This window comes from Oreochromis niloticus, linkage group LG4, assembly GCF_001858045.2.
Source record: "Oreochromis niloticus isolate F11D_XX linkage group LG4, O_niloticus_UMD_NMBU, whole genome shotgun sequence".
Classification (NCBI taxonomy): Eukaryota; Metazoa; Chordata; class Actinopteri; order Cichliformes; family Cichlidae; genus Oreochromis; species Oreochromis niloticus.
Window position 1 is genome coordinate 11,114,145 of NC_031969.2, and position 14,760 is coordinate 11,128,904.

The following is a 14,760-nucleotide window of genomic DNA, read 5'->3' on the forward strand; positions in this document are numbered from 1 at the left end:
GAAAGAAATATATTATTATGTCATCTGAATATTTCTTTTTTAAAATGATTGACAGAGTGCTCATATCCACCTTGATACTGATATGTTAATGTAGTACCCATGGCAAAAATTAAGGGAGCAAATTGTTCAGTTTATTAAAAGTCCATATGCAGTATTGGATGCTTTTGATGGGGTCCCCTGGGACCTCAAAATATTTGTGCTTTTAAAAAACACTGATCAACACAACAAAACTGATTGGCAAAGTCATTAAAAAATGAAAAAATAAAAAAACACGTATCAGATATGAGAAAAAAAAAACATACTTCTGGTGTCTGCATGGACCATAGTTGGTAGGATGTGGTTTAATCAATGCTCAGTTGGTACTAAGTATGCGGAGAAAATATCCCCTTAAAGGGAGTATGGATCCATGGTTTCATATTGTTTGGCAGAAACCAAGACTCGAACCAGGCAACACTTCTCCAGCCTTCCACTTTCTAATTTCAGTGAGCCCACTGGAAAATCAACCTGAGTTTTTTGCTCTTAGCTGGCAGTACTGGCACCTGATGTGACCTTCTGCTGATGTAGCCAATCTACTTTAAGGTTCAATGTGTGATACTCTTCTGCATCCCTCAGTCGTAACGAGTGGTTATTTGGCCGTTCTCCTCTGACTTCTGCCATTTTACCCAGATAACTGCTGCTCACTGGACATTTTCTGTTTTTCTGAACAGTCTCTGCAAATCCTAGAGATGATTGTGTAGGAAAATCCCAGCAGGTAAGATTAACCCATCTGGCACCAACAACCATGGTCAGTTTGAACTTCAGCAAGTCATCTTTACAATGACTACATGCCTAAACACAATGAGGTGCAGCCCAGTGATCAGCTGATTAGATATTTGCATTAATCAGCAGTTGATCAGGTATATCTAGTGAAACTGTATGGAAGAAATATATAAGTATAAAGTATATAAAACATAATGATTGCCTTTTCTTCCACAAATAGCCATAAGGAAGGAAAGAAACTTGAAAACTTGAAAACCTTTTCACCTATTGTTCAGAAAGACTGGGGCAGAGTTGCCTTGCCATATTTGATCAACATCTCAAGTGTGTGGGAGGAAGGTTATCGACTCCTCTCTATACTTCAACTATCACATTTTGGTACGCGACCATCCTGCTGGCAAGCTGAAATACACACTGCATTCATCTCGCAGCTCAGATGGATGTATTATTGTCATCCTGTAGGTTGTTTTTTAAACATGTGAGGGTCAGTGAACTCCCCATGAACTCCCAGGAAAGAGGTGTGGGTGTTGCATGGACAATGATGTATCCTTTTATTGAATTTTAGGGTATCGACTGTCTTCTATTTTTTATGCTGATGAAGAAGCCAGGCACAGAGACCAGAACCAGACCATCGTTCTAAAACCAGTGATTTTTGGGGGGGTATCACTGGTCTATCTATCTATCTATCTATCTATCTATCTATCTATATATATATATATATATGTATATGTAGAGAGAGAGAGAGAGAGATAGCAAAGATTCTTGTATTAGAAGCAATACTTTTGGATATTTTACTGACGAAACTGAGAAGCTTTGAGGAAATCTCTTCGTAGATTTCAGATAAAATCCCGTGCAAAAAGTGCAACAGCAAAATGAAACATTTCTATCACAGAAAAAAAACTTTAAAGCTCTAACAGCGCAGTAGCACACAACACAAAGGTCAAGGGTGACTGAGATAATAAACTGAGCTCAGACATGCTGGGCACAGAGTCTCACAAAAGCTTTTATAGACGTAATAGTTCAGCACTGCATTTCTATCATTAACTGGCCAGCAGCAGAGTCCAGCATGCTTTACCCAGACTGGCCTTCTTAATGCACTCACATCTTTTATAATACAGCTCAATGGACTAAAAACAGACCATGCTACAGGGCTGACCCTTTATTTTGTTTAAAAAAAATAAAAGAAACCAAAGAAAATATAATATCATATTCGTTTAAAACATTCACAGCCACAAGAATTACTGCAGGCAACATCATGCAGTTTTGTGTGCAATATATTGTGCATGCTTGTATGTTGAAGGCGCTGTTGTTAGTCTCACTTGCAAACTGCTCACGTACAAAGAAATGAAGAGTCTCTCATTTTTATGGCAGTTTAATTTAATGAAGAAAGACATATCAGCCAAAATTCTTGAAAAAACACACATTACATAAAAGTTATAAATCAATTTACATGTCACTGAGTGAAATAACAGTTTGATCCACTACAAAACAGCCACAATTCTGATCTCAACTCGATGTGTGTATAAAACACATCCATCCATAGAATCACTTTCTTCCATTCCAACCTCCCCACCACCAAGGGCCGCACCAAAGAACTGTGAAAGGATGTGAGGGATGTGATTGCAGACCTGCATAAGGCTGGTATGGACTATAAGACCATCAACACGAAACTTGGTGAGAAGGTGAGATCTGCTGGTCTGATGATCCAGAAATGGAAGAAATATAAAACTAAAAAAAGTCAAAAAACACATGGGAGGAGCTTATTAATGAACTGAAGACAGTGGGACCCCAGTTATCAAGAACACCATTGGTAACCACATTGGTTTGAAAACTTACAGCACACACAAGTTCCCCTGCTCAAGAAGGCCCATCTTAGGTTTTTCAGTGAACATCTGATTCGGAGAAGGTTTGAGATGAAGTGCTGTGGTCAGAAGAAACCAAAATCGAGCAGTTTGCCATGAACTCAACCCGCCATGGAGAAAGAGAAATGCTGAGCACCATCCCCACAGTCAAGCACGGAGGTGGAAACAGTATGCTTTGAAGCTATGTTTCTGGTTACAGGATATTCACCACGTTGACTGGTCAATGAACATAAAATCTTAGATGATCCTTCCTGAACCAGAACACCGAAGATGGGTTGTGGATGGGTCTTCCAGCATGACAGTGACTCAAAGAAGTATCACATCAAGGTCATGGAGGGGCCTAGCCAGTCTCCAGACCTCAGTACTATAGAATATCTCTGGAGGGAGCTAATGCTTCAAGTTGCTAAGCAACACCAAAGAAACCAAAAGGATTTAGTGAGTTTCTGTGAAGAGGAGTGGGCCAAATCTCCCCTGAGATGTGTGCAAACCCAGTGACCAAGTAGAAGAAACATCTTACTGCTGTACTTGCCAAAAAGGGTTTGCTCCAAGTACTAAGTCATGTTTCCCTTCACGGTCAAATACTTATGTCACTAAATGTCATGCAAAAGAATTGATAGTTTTTTATGTAATATTTCTTCTTTTAATGATTTTTGATCGGTCCTGGGTTCAAATCTTTCATTTTTCAGCTTTTCTGTGTGGTGTTTCCATGTTGTCCTTGATTTTAAGTGTGAGTGGTTGTCTGTCTTTCTGTGTTGGCCATGCAACATTTTCTGCAGGGGATCAACTAATTATTCCCCCCACTGTATGTTGAAGTACTTGTACACTCACATGTTCTGGAAAGACAGCTACAATAACACATGCTACTGCGGCAGTGCTCAGACACTTACTATGTGCTACTTAACGTGACTGCTTGCTATTTACATTTCTCAGTTACTTCTCTTCATATCTAAAGGACTCATTAATCTTTTTTTAATATTCTAGATCTAGTGATGCCCATGAGCTTGTTTCCACTGCAGACATGTTGGATGCCATCTCCCTCACCTATCTTAAGTTTGAGCCTTTAATAGCTGTGACTTTGAGCAGTCTTAAGGTAAATCCCCTTGTTACAAGTGTGAGAATGCATGCTGCAACGCTCATTTTCATACCAGGAAGACAGACATCCCTCACAGAGAGATTGTTCCCACACCAGCCTATATGCTGGCTCCCATTTTCTATCTAAAGTGCATGCATAAATACATTTTTTTAATTAAGAGTGTGCATCACACGGTGTAATGAAACCTCTTATTAGTTCCGGGTCTTTATCACACACACACACACACACACACACTAGGGTCATCATTCTGTCATCTCTGCTGCTGTGGCGCTGTTCCACGGGGAGCCTCCGGGGTGAATTATGGCTCTGCACACATCACATTACAGTATAGCCGGTCTGTAATGTGTTGTTGAGCTGGAAAATATAGCTGTAGCCAAAGGGCCGAAAAACTAATTTTCTCATGTAATGGGAGTTTTTTATGTATGTATGCAGGACAAAGCTGGCTCAGAATTTGATGGAAGCTGAAGTGAAAATGGAAAGAACAAAAACCACCTCTCCTCCAAAATTTCTTTGCATGCATTCTGAAAAATAAAATTTATCTATGAAAACAGGGGAGAAAAGGGTCGCTAGTCCAAACCGCCGTGCCCAAAGGTTGTGCTGTTAAACACAGTGCAGGTGGGGGACAGGTGTGTCCTGTATTTTTTTTTTTTTTTTTTTTTTTTTTACATTTAACTTCTCCTCTCTCTCCTCCATCTCTCTCCCCCGTCTCGGCATTAACAGGCTGGATTTTCTGCCTGAAAACCGAGGACATGCGCGCTGAACAGGAGGAGGAGGAGGTGAAACACACACGATCTGCTTCTGATATTTTCTGTTGACTCCGTGATCACTCAATTATGGTGCGGAACTCTCATTTTTCCATCGCCTGTGTTTTTTCCTCTTAAAGCGGGGAAGTGAGGAGTGATTTTTGTCCCGCTCTCTCTTTTATACAGACTATACTTCAGTCATTTCACACTTTATTTAGCTTTATTTGGGGGAAAGATTTTTTTTTTTAAATTTCTTGCAGATAAGGAGTGTTATAATTATTATTATTATTATTATTATTATTATTATTATTATTATTAGATTTTTCTAATAATCGATCGCCCCCGCCGCCACCCTGAAGTTCATCGTTATTATCTTGGCCGCCGGGATGGTGGCCTTCATCGGAGCGGTTATCTGCATCATCGCGGCTGTCCACACCGGATCCTCCAAGGCTGCTGCGGCTCAACAGCAACCAGCAGTCGACAACCACTCGCTGTACCCGGACGCCGCGGCGCAGACACCCGCCGCTGCGGGCTCCGTGGCCCGGCCCGGCTCCTTGGGTGCTCTCCACGGTTCTGAAACGCCCGATTCAGAAGCGCCTACCTTCAACATCGGGCTCGGCGGGCTGGACGGGGTCACCGGACTCACCGGACATGACCCGACCGTCAGTCGGCTGATCTGCACTCCGATCCCAGCCGGGGAGTGCAACCCGAAAAACTTTCAGCAACAAGCGGACGACCCGTCGTTGTACGCAGGCGAAGACTGGGGCTACCTCCGCACCACCGCGGAGGAGCTCCGGCAGACCGTTCTGCAGCAGAAGGACCAAATCTTAACAGACCAGCGGACCATCAGGGAGCTGACGGGGAAGCTGTCCGAGTGTGAGAAGGGGCTGGACGGGAAAAGTGGTAGGAGTAGCGGAAGCAGCAGCGCGGGGAGACGTGGGAGCTCCGCGGCGCTGCGAGGAGGCAAAGGCGCGGCGCAAGAGGCGCACCTGGACCGGATCATGGTGCGGGACAGCCCGTCTGCGACCTCCGACGGTGTCCACCTGCTCACAGTGCGAGCTGTGGATGAACTGGAGCAGGCTATAACTCAGCTCAAAGACCGTATAGAGAAACTGGAGGTAGGTAGAGTGTCGAGAAAAGCACACAAACCACCCTCTGCATACAAATCAAGCAGCACTTGATCGAGATGTAATTAATCCCAGGGAGCAGTATTTAGTCACCACAGGGACCTGAGGGCACAAAGAAGAATCTCCACAGTGTAAGACTGATGGAGAGGGAGCTGTTTTAAATATTTATAACACACTCCTCCGTGCTGGCCACTGTGAAGACACCTAGCTGTTTATTTCTTCTTCACTCTAGAGCTCCCTTTAGGATTTATGGATATGACCCATGAAAGCAAGGGGTTTATTTTTTTTAGTGAACTGTCTGCTGCAGTGTTTGTGTCAATTGTTAATAACACCTAATTTTCTCCATGTCATCACACCTGATAAATGTAATGAAGCCCACATGCACTGTTGCTAATTCCAGAACTGAAATGATAAAATAATGGAAAGACTGAAGAGTGAGGCGTGCAGGGAGAGCAGGAGGCAGTGAAGGAAAGAAGACAGCAGAGTGACATCAAACACGCTCTTACTTGACCAGATTCAGATGATGGATAACCTCATTTTGGGGCTAAAGAAATGACATGAATAATTCAGGAGGTTCCTGTTTGTTTGGTGCAAGCACAGGCTGATTGTGTTTCCCTGCAGTTCTGCTCCTCAGATGTAGTTTATGTAGGACATGCTTGTGTGGTGGGTCACTTCCTTTGTTCGGTCTGTTGTGTCTGCATTGCCACTGTCAGAGAAAACCTCTATAGGGTGCATGCATGTGATCTGTCACACATAACCTTATCACCCTACACTGCTGTCAGACGGCTTTCATCCCTGTTCTCACAGAACTTAAGTTGTGCCTGAGTTGAATTCCTGAGCTGTTGCTATTTTATCTCTAGTTTTTTCTTTCACCCACGTATCTCCCAAACTGTTTCTTCTATCATCCACATCACGTTTCTACATACTGGAGCTACTTGCTTTGCTTCTGTGGCAGATTTGTTTTTGTTTTTTTCAGACCTTGTGAACTGGTGGAAAGCACTGGTCAGGTTAAATCCCCTGAACCTTCCTAGCTTTCTTCTTGCATGTGGTCTGCAGATGTTGTTTTGCATCATGTCTAGTCTGCTGCAGCTCCTAATACAGCCAGCTATGCCCAAATATTTGTACAACCAGAAAAAATAAACGAAAAAAGAAAAAAAAACTGTCATGATGTCTCCTCACATATCAGGAGAGCAATTAATCTGAATTCAACATATCCCATTTGCATTAACACATTAGCTTCAATATATCACAGCAGAAGCACCACACTGTGCTTGTAAATTTAAATCAAAGAGCCCTGTCATTCTGGGTATTATTGTCTGTATTATACAGTAAGCATCAGTTTTTTACTAATCATATAAAAGAAGACATTTCTTCTCTTAAACTAGTGTGCCAGGAGCATGAATAAAAATATTAATTACTCCAGAGGCTGACTTGACTTTTGCTCCAGTGCCACTGTGTGCGTTTTATTTTCTCAACCACTGCTGAATGTCCTGAAATTTGCAGGATGAGCTCTAATTTGGATGCACTGCTGATATTTCATCTGTGACCAACATTAGGTCAAAACCTCACATGTGAAACTCAGTCTGCATTTTGCTCAAAGCACTGTTGTGCTTTTAACTACAGACTCACACACCCACTCTCATGGAAATGCCAAGATAGCACACAAAGAAATATGGCAAACAATCTCAAACAAACTCTCCAAATCATCTCTGAGATCATGCCAACAACTCTACTAGCAGTTACAGTTGGAGCTGCAGTACAGACTTTTAAAGCAGAACTAATGTGAGCATCATTTTTTTAGGGTAGCTCAGGTGGTACAGCAGGTCTTCTACTAAAGGTGGTGGGAGGGGCAAATCACCAGGGAGGCAAAGGGAGCAACTGCCACCCTGACTAGACCTCTCGCTCCTTCTTTGGCCCCTCATGCAAAATCTTCTAGATCCATCAGTGGTTGGTAGTTTGATTTCTCGTTGTTCCAGCCTCTAGTCCGCAGGCCAAAGTATCCTTGGGCAAGATACTGAACCTGAAATTGTTCTCTAATATGTTCATTAGAATTATATCTAACATTCAGATTCTAATGAACACATTAGAATCTGAATGTTAGATATAAAACACTTAAGCATAGAGAAAAAAAAAGTGTTTTTGTAAGTGGGTGAATGTGACATGTTGAATACTGTTGGGTCCTTGAGTAAAGTAGAGCTGCACTATACAAGAACCAGACCAGTTACTATTTACCATCATATTAACAAATAAGTTTATTGGTTTATTTTGAACGTCTTTACACCTGCATGTGTACAAGCTTGCACTGGACTATTAAGGACAATGCCTTTAACAAAGATGAAGCATGACGACACATCTGTTTCAGAATCAGTGATTAAAGCTTTTTTTTGTTTTAGCTTGACGATAATGGCATATTGCAACTTTCTGGAAAAAGCCTTGCTGACAGTTTAATTGCTGATTTTATCAAAAAATGCACCCAATCCTATAAAGTGGTGTTTGTATGGCTGGAGTGACTGCTAAAGTACATCTTAATATAATGCTGTGAGCATTTCATTGGAAATTCCATCTGTCATCTATCTTTGCTCCATCAAAAACATAGAATACGCATTAAAGCTGCATATACATGTTCAGTGTGTCTCTCATGAGTATAGTATATTTCCCAGGCATCTCTGTATATTTAGACTGCATATACCATGTAATAATGTGCTCGGGGAACAGCCTGGACAAGCAGGTTTGAGGAAACTTGCTGAGTCTTTATTTACTTCACTTCTTCCTTTGTGGTTTGAGTGTTCAGTGAATCAAGTTAATATGGAATTGTGAGTTTCTGTTATTTGGTGTGCAATACCTAACTGAAAAGAAAAAATTCTCCTTAGACATGAGATGACTCACCTTATTTAGGAACTCGATAAACTTTTTTTTTTGCCGTTTTCTCTGGAGCAACAAGTGCTATTAAGTTTAGACTGCTTTATTCAAGCTTCAGTTTCTTTTTGTGGAAAGTGAAGACTTAAAACTGAGAATAGCAGCTGACAGGATAAATTATGGGCAATGAAGGAAAAACGTGTCAATGTTTAGCTGCGGTGAACTTAGAGATTCAATAAAGCTACTTTCAGATGCTCCCTTATTCGCAAGGTGTCACCACAGCAGGCAGGCTTTACTCTGGATGCCCTCTCTCACACAACCCCAGAGGGATTTGTGTCTCCTTCCGCATTTGAACTGAGGATCTTTTGCTTGCTAGGCAAATGTGTAAATCACTATACTGTGGCGCCTCTAAAACGCAGAGATCCAATATAAAAGAAACAGTTTAGAGGAATATTATATAGAAATAAATTTATTTAGAATTTTTGCCAAGAGCTGAGATAATCTAACTCCCTTATATCTGCCTGCTTTGTACTGACCTGGCTGTCTGGAGACTGAAAAAAAGGGAGGCATGCTCTGTTTGAAGGTAGGCTGAACTGAAGCAGGTGTTTGGGGAACTGGAGACTAGCTCGCAGTTAGAGTTTAGTAGGGCGTGTGGCAGACAGAGAGTGGGCAGGGAGAGGAGATGAAAAAGTCGGGCAATCCAGGAAAAAAGCAGAATAAACCTTGATGCAAAATGAGTCTAGTCAGCTGGAGTAAACTTACAAAGAACTGAGACAATTTGCATGTTAATGATCAAGGAACTGACCTCACAGCCCATTGTTCATTCAAATGCACTGTTTATAAGGTTGGGGAAACCTGCAGTTATCTGAGACTAAAGAAGTCACTTGGATGAGTGACGAAATGTTTCTCCCACTGAAAACGCTACGTCAAGATGAACAGAATCAACCTTTTGGGAACTGAGAAAGTTGTACTTATCCAAAAAAAGGCATCTGGAAATACTGAAGCTGAGACACTGATGGCGAGGATAGTGACATATATATACATACACATATGAGTAAAGCAGGGACAGATGCAGAAGCCTTGATGGAAGCAGTGACATGGAGGATGTCCTCCCCCGTTAAGATTGATATACAGTATGTTACATATATGCAATAAATAGCCAAAGTATAAAAATAAAACCTTCTCTTCTTATTGGAGTTTGCGCCAGACTATTTTCGCCTGCATGCTAACCAAGCAAACTATGCAACAGGATAGAAATAGACTCACACACGCTCATAAAACATGCTTCCCAAAATGCTGATGTGTCCTTTTAAGTAGAAAAAAGGTTAAACATATCCACAGCATATAAAGACTCCTTATTAAATCAGTCCTTTAAATTCTCCAGAAGTGTCTTTTTCCTTTTCCCCAAAACAAAGTTTTAGTGTTAGAGTTCAGAGCTAGGGTATACATGAAGTTTGGATGAAGAACTTGTTGCTGCTTCTTTTCTTTTCATACCCATACAGTATACCCATACTGCTAGAATTACTAAACAGCCCCTTCCATAGAGACTGTGCACTTTTATTTCATCCTTAGACTGTACAAACCACTTTCTGACCAAGTTTTCTTCCACTGACTCCTCTGCAGTCAGATATTGGCCCATTTCCTCACAACCAGACAGACAGCAACACCTCCGGAGTGCCAGAGGAAGGTGGGATGTCTGGCGGCCCAGAAAGGTTGCCTGATCCTGGGCATAGAGCTGGTTCTGACAGCTCCTGGAGGATGGACGACTTAGAGGTCGAGCTGGAGAAGAAGGTGCAGCTTCTCGAGAAAGAGAGAAAAGCCTTGAGGCTGGAAACGGAGAAACACAATCAGGAAATCGAGCGGGGCATCAATAAACTACACCACCGAATCTCAGGGCTGGAGGAAGGTACGGCATCATTGCAAAGGGGGGAAAAAATGGAAGAAAAAAGCAGAACATTCGCGTTTGTGTGCAGGCGCATTTTAATGTGCCTTAATGAAAAAGAATTTTAAAATGATGAGAGAAATGACGAGTGACTGATTAATCACTCACAAAATGAATTAAGTTACTAATGATGAGAAATAATCTGGCATAAAAAATAACCCTAGAGGTTCGACCTTCTTTTGCTTTTAATCAAATCAAGCCATGGGGTTTCATTATAATGAATAAATCATGTTCAACTTGTGTAAAAGAAAAAAAAGATGAGAAAGACTATAAAATTCATACCCAGCTTAAAAAACACATCAGATGCTGTGACGAAAATGCAGTTATATAATAAAAGCTGGGAAACTGTTTGATCTGCTTAACTGGTTTCTCTACACTCTCTGTCACTTCCCCAGGTTTCTCAGGGCATTCTTTCCCAGAGGGCTACAGACTGTCCTTCCCAACACGGACAAACTACATGTACGCTGTTGTGACGCACTCCATGCCAAAGCTGCGGGCCTTCACGATCTGCCTGTGGCTGCGCCCCGCGGAGAGAGGCATCGGGACCCCCGTGTCGTACGCTGTCCCCGAACAGCCGAATGAACTGGTGCTGCTGCAAGGCCTGCACGCTCCTGCTGAGCTGCTCATCAATGACAAGGTACTGAGAGTCTCTGACAGTGTGGGGAGAGAATATCTATTTCACAACTTCTCTGTAGTCCTCTGGATTTTCAAGGGAGCTTCTCAGCCATTTTTCAAATGATTTTTCAGTTCAATTCAGTTTTATTTATATAGTGTCAAATCAGACAACAGTCACCCAAATGCATTTATCTTGTAAAGACCCTACAGTAACAGAGAAAAAACCTCAACAATCAAACAACCACCTTTGAAAAGCAGTTGGTGATAGTGGGAAGGAAAAACTCCCTTTTAACAGGAAGAAAAGGGGAAGAGCAGCCATATTTTTTGACAGCTTGGGGTGATGGGAGGAAGACAAGATAAAAGACACACCGTGGAAGAGAGCCATGATCTATTTGATGATTAGAACCTTAAAGGCACTCAAAGCCAGGCCCTGCTTTCTGTATGGTTCATTCTCATGTACAGTTTTTGCCACGAGTGGGGTACATTAAAAATAAAAGCATGGTGGTTTGAATCCACTAGTCAGCTGGAGCCTTTCTGTGTGGAGTTTGCATGTTCTTCAGGGACTCTTCCAATCACCGTCCAAAGACATGTTTGTTAGGTTAACTGGTGGTTCAAAAACGGCTATAGGTGTGAATGGTTGCCTCTCTGTGTGTTAGCCCTGCTACAGACTGACGACCTGCCCAATGTGTACCCCACCTCTTGCCCTGTGACAGCTAGGAAGCTGTTAAGAATAGATGGATGGATAGATAAAAAATTATAGCCTAAATTTGAATTTCTACTGTCTGTTGAGGAAGAAAAACTGCTTTGAATTAGCATACAAATAAGCAGAACACATCAAACGAAACAGCCAATTTAGACAAGCTAAATAACCGCATTCATGTGTTTAAATGATAAACTGAGATACCACCTTGGGTGGCAGGGTAGTGTAGCGCAGTGCAGTGGCTTTAGGCACAATCCAATGAAGTCATTATGGTAATAGATGCCTGGAGAAAAAGTTGTGTGTCCTTGGAGGTAACAGAATGTCTTTGGTAGTAGTAAAAAGCTGTATAAGAGCCATCTTTAGAACTTTAGCATCAAAAGGTGTCTAAGGGCTGTCTTATGACTTTAGAGCTGCATTTCTTTCATGCAAATGCAATCTCAGCACAAGCTGTCTGATGACCCGTCTTACCTTCAAAATTGTGGCACTCACAAAACCTCTCACAATGACATCTGCTTCATCCAGACTGCCCTTTTGTTCCCCTCCTCTTAGGTGACTCAGTTGCCTCTGAACCTCTCCAGGGGCAGCTGGCAGCACATCTGTGTGAGCTGGACACAAAAGGGAGGAGTGTGGCAGGCCTACCAAGGGGGAGGCTGAAGGGAGAAGGTCACGGACTAGCCGCTGGACATCACATTCGACCCGATGGAGTGCTCATTCTTGGGCAAGAGCAGGTGAACAAAATACATAATTAAGTAACTAAAGTTTTAGCTGGTTGAAAGCAGACAAGAAGCTTAGAGAAAAAAGTTCATTTGGTGAGTCCTCCTGAGTACAGCACTGCAGTCAAAGGTTTAGCCACTGCGGCTGTGGCTCTGCTCACCTATTGGCTTCTCTGTTAGCTGTAATTAAAACTAGAAAATGAAAGCATCAGTGACTTTGAGAAAGTTAGTAAATCCATGAATTATATTTTCTGCTTGCCTGCATTCAGATACTGCACTAAGACGTGATGCTGTGAATGAGATGTGTATGCGTGATGGATACAGAGCTGGTAGTTAAAAGATCCCGCCTCACATGTCTGCTTTTGTTTCTTGGCTTGTGTTCATACTGATCACCACACCTTTTTCATTTCCCAAATTCAAATCCACGCTCTTGCCAAAGGCAGCAAAAACGCTAAAGCTGTGCTCATGGGCATCAGAAATAAAAGTGCCTTTATTTTAGGTATGTGTATTTTTTTTTTCTCCAGGATTCCCTGGGTGGAGGTTTTGACTCATCCCAAGCCTTGGTTGGAGAGTTGTCCCAGGTGGGTCTCTGGGACCGAGTCCTGACGTCCAACCAGGTGGCCAGCTTAGCCCGCTGTGGCAAAATAACCCAGGGCAGTGTGGTACCCTGGGCTGAGAATGGAGTTGATGTTTATGGTGGAGCAACCAAAGACCCCGGGGAGCCTTGCAGTAAACACAGCAGGAGTTCTCAGTGAACTACAGAGGAAGGTTTTGAAGGGAAAGATTCCACATCTCCAGTATTACCACTAACAAGGGACGTTCTAAACAGTAAAAAACTTCTAAAACTGTGTGGCATTGGATAAAAGTTGTGTAACATGGAAAAAGAAACTAATGGCATACATTTATATGAAGTGAGAAGGGGCTTTACAGTTACTTCTGAAACACCTAACAGTCCAACAGATGCTCTTACCCTCTGGAGGGTTGTGCAGTACAAGATAAATACAAATGTAGTATGCAAACAGATTGTATTTTTAAAGTATATATAGTCCATTTCTTAAATTAGAATATAAAATGAACATTACAGTGTAGATTTGCTCACTTAAAAACAGCAGCTAACAGTAACTAATAGCTACTGTTAGCAATAACAGTAGCTATTAGCTAATTAGAACTTGTAAAACTACTTAGCTAAAATGCTACACTGCCATCTTTAAATAAATAAATGACTCCTCATTTTACAAAACATACTTTCTTGTTGAGAGTTTTGAGCAGGGGTATTTGAATGTTGTAAAGCAGCCAGCTAACTTAGCTTACCAAACAATTTCTTTACTTAGATAAGCAGACATGAAAGTCCCCAATCACTTTGTTCAGTTCAGTTGAATTTCGTAGGTCCTGAAGGCTGCAGAATTAAATGTATTACCACTGAAATACATTTTAGTGCCAATACATTCAATACTGACAGTTTTTAGTTTTACATATATTGTAGAAGTGCTAATAGCTGATGAGTATTATTTGAAACTGAGTTATCAGGTTCCAATAGCTTCTGTGGATTTCAGTGTTTTTATAAAATGCCTGTAGTGGCTTGTTGAGGTAGAGAAAGTTGTCCATCATTTGGAAGTTCAGGGTTGCAATCCAAGCTTCTTAAATTTTATTGGGAAAAATAATGAACTCCAAAAAGTTCTGCTAGTATGTATATGGCATAGTAAAAGTGTTATAAGAACACAAAGAGTGAATGGGTGTATTGTAAAGTTTAATGAAAGTAGAATTGTGTTATATAAATGCAGACCATTTACCACATTAACAAGAAAAAAAGGAATTACAGCTGATGTGACAAGATTTGCAACAAACTCCTGATGATTATCCAGCATTGTGAAAGATCTTGGTTTCTCTGTAAGACAAGTATTTGATGTGTAGTCACTCCCTAGATTTTGTACAAAATACAATACGAATGAGTTTAATGGCTCTGACAGGCAGATACTGTAACTTTTGAAGAGTGGCAGATGATGTATTTCGAACACTTTTGCTAAGTTAGCCAGCTGCTGCAGTAATGTTAATTATATACATTGTGTGAGACTGGCAATCGCCTTCTTACCAAAGTCTTAACAAGAAAGCAAATAAAGAAAATTCAAAACCATCAAACTTTTACTTAAATCAGCTAAAAATACAGGGAGTGCAGAATTATTAGGCAAGTTGTATTTTTGAGGAATAATTTTATTATTGAACAACAACCATGTTCTCAATGAACCCAAAAAACTCATTAATATCAAAGCTGAATGTTTTTGGAAGTAGTTTTTAGTTTTAGCTATTTTAGGGGGATATCTGTGTGTGCAGGTGACTATTACTGTGCATAATTATT

At 41.3% G+C, this 14,760-nt stretch overlaps 1 protein-coding gene across 1 annotated transcript; it reads left to right on the forward strand.

Annotated features, from left to right (window-relative positions):
- Positions 1 to 2,888: 2,888 nt before the first annotated feature.
- nptxra (neuronal pentraxin receptor a) lies at positions 2,889 to 14,519 on the forward strand. The gene is given in 7 exon segments (XM_005468344.4): positions 2,889 to 2,979; positions 4,785 to 5,572; positions 10,061 to 10,343; positions 10,775 to 11,016; positions 12,244 to 12,340; positions 12,343 to 12,422; positions 12,932 to 14,519. Coding segments are annotated over 7 exon segments (1,812 nt in total). The 3' UTR covers positions 13,163 to 14,519.
- Positions 14,520 to 14,760: the final 241 nt, after the last annotated feature.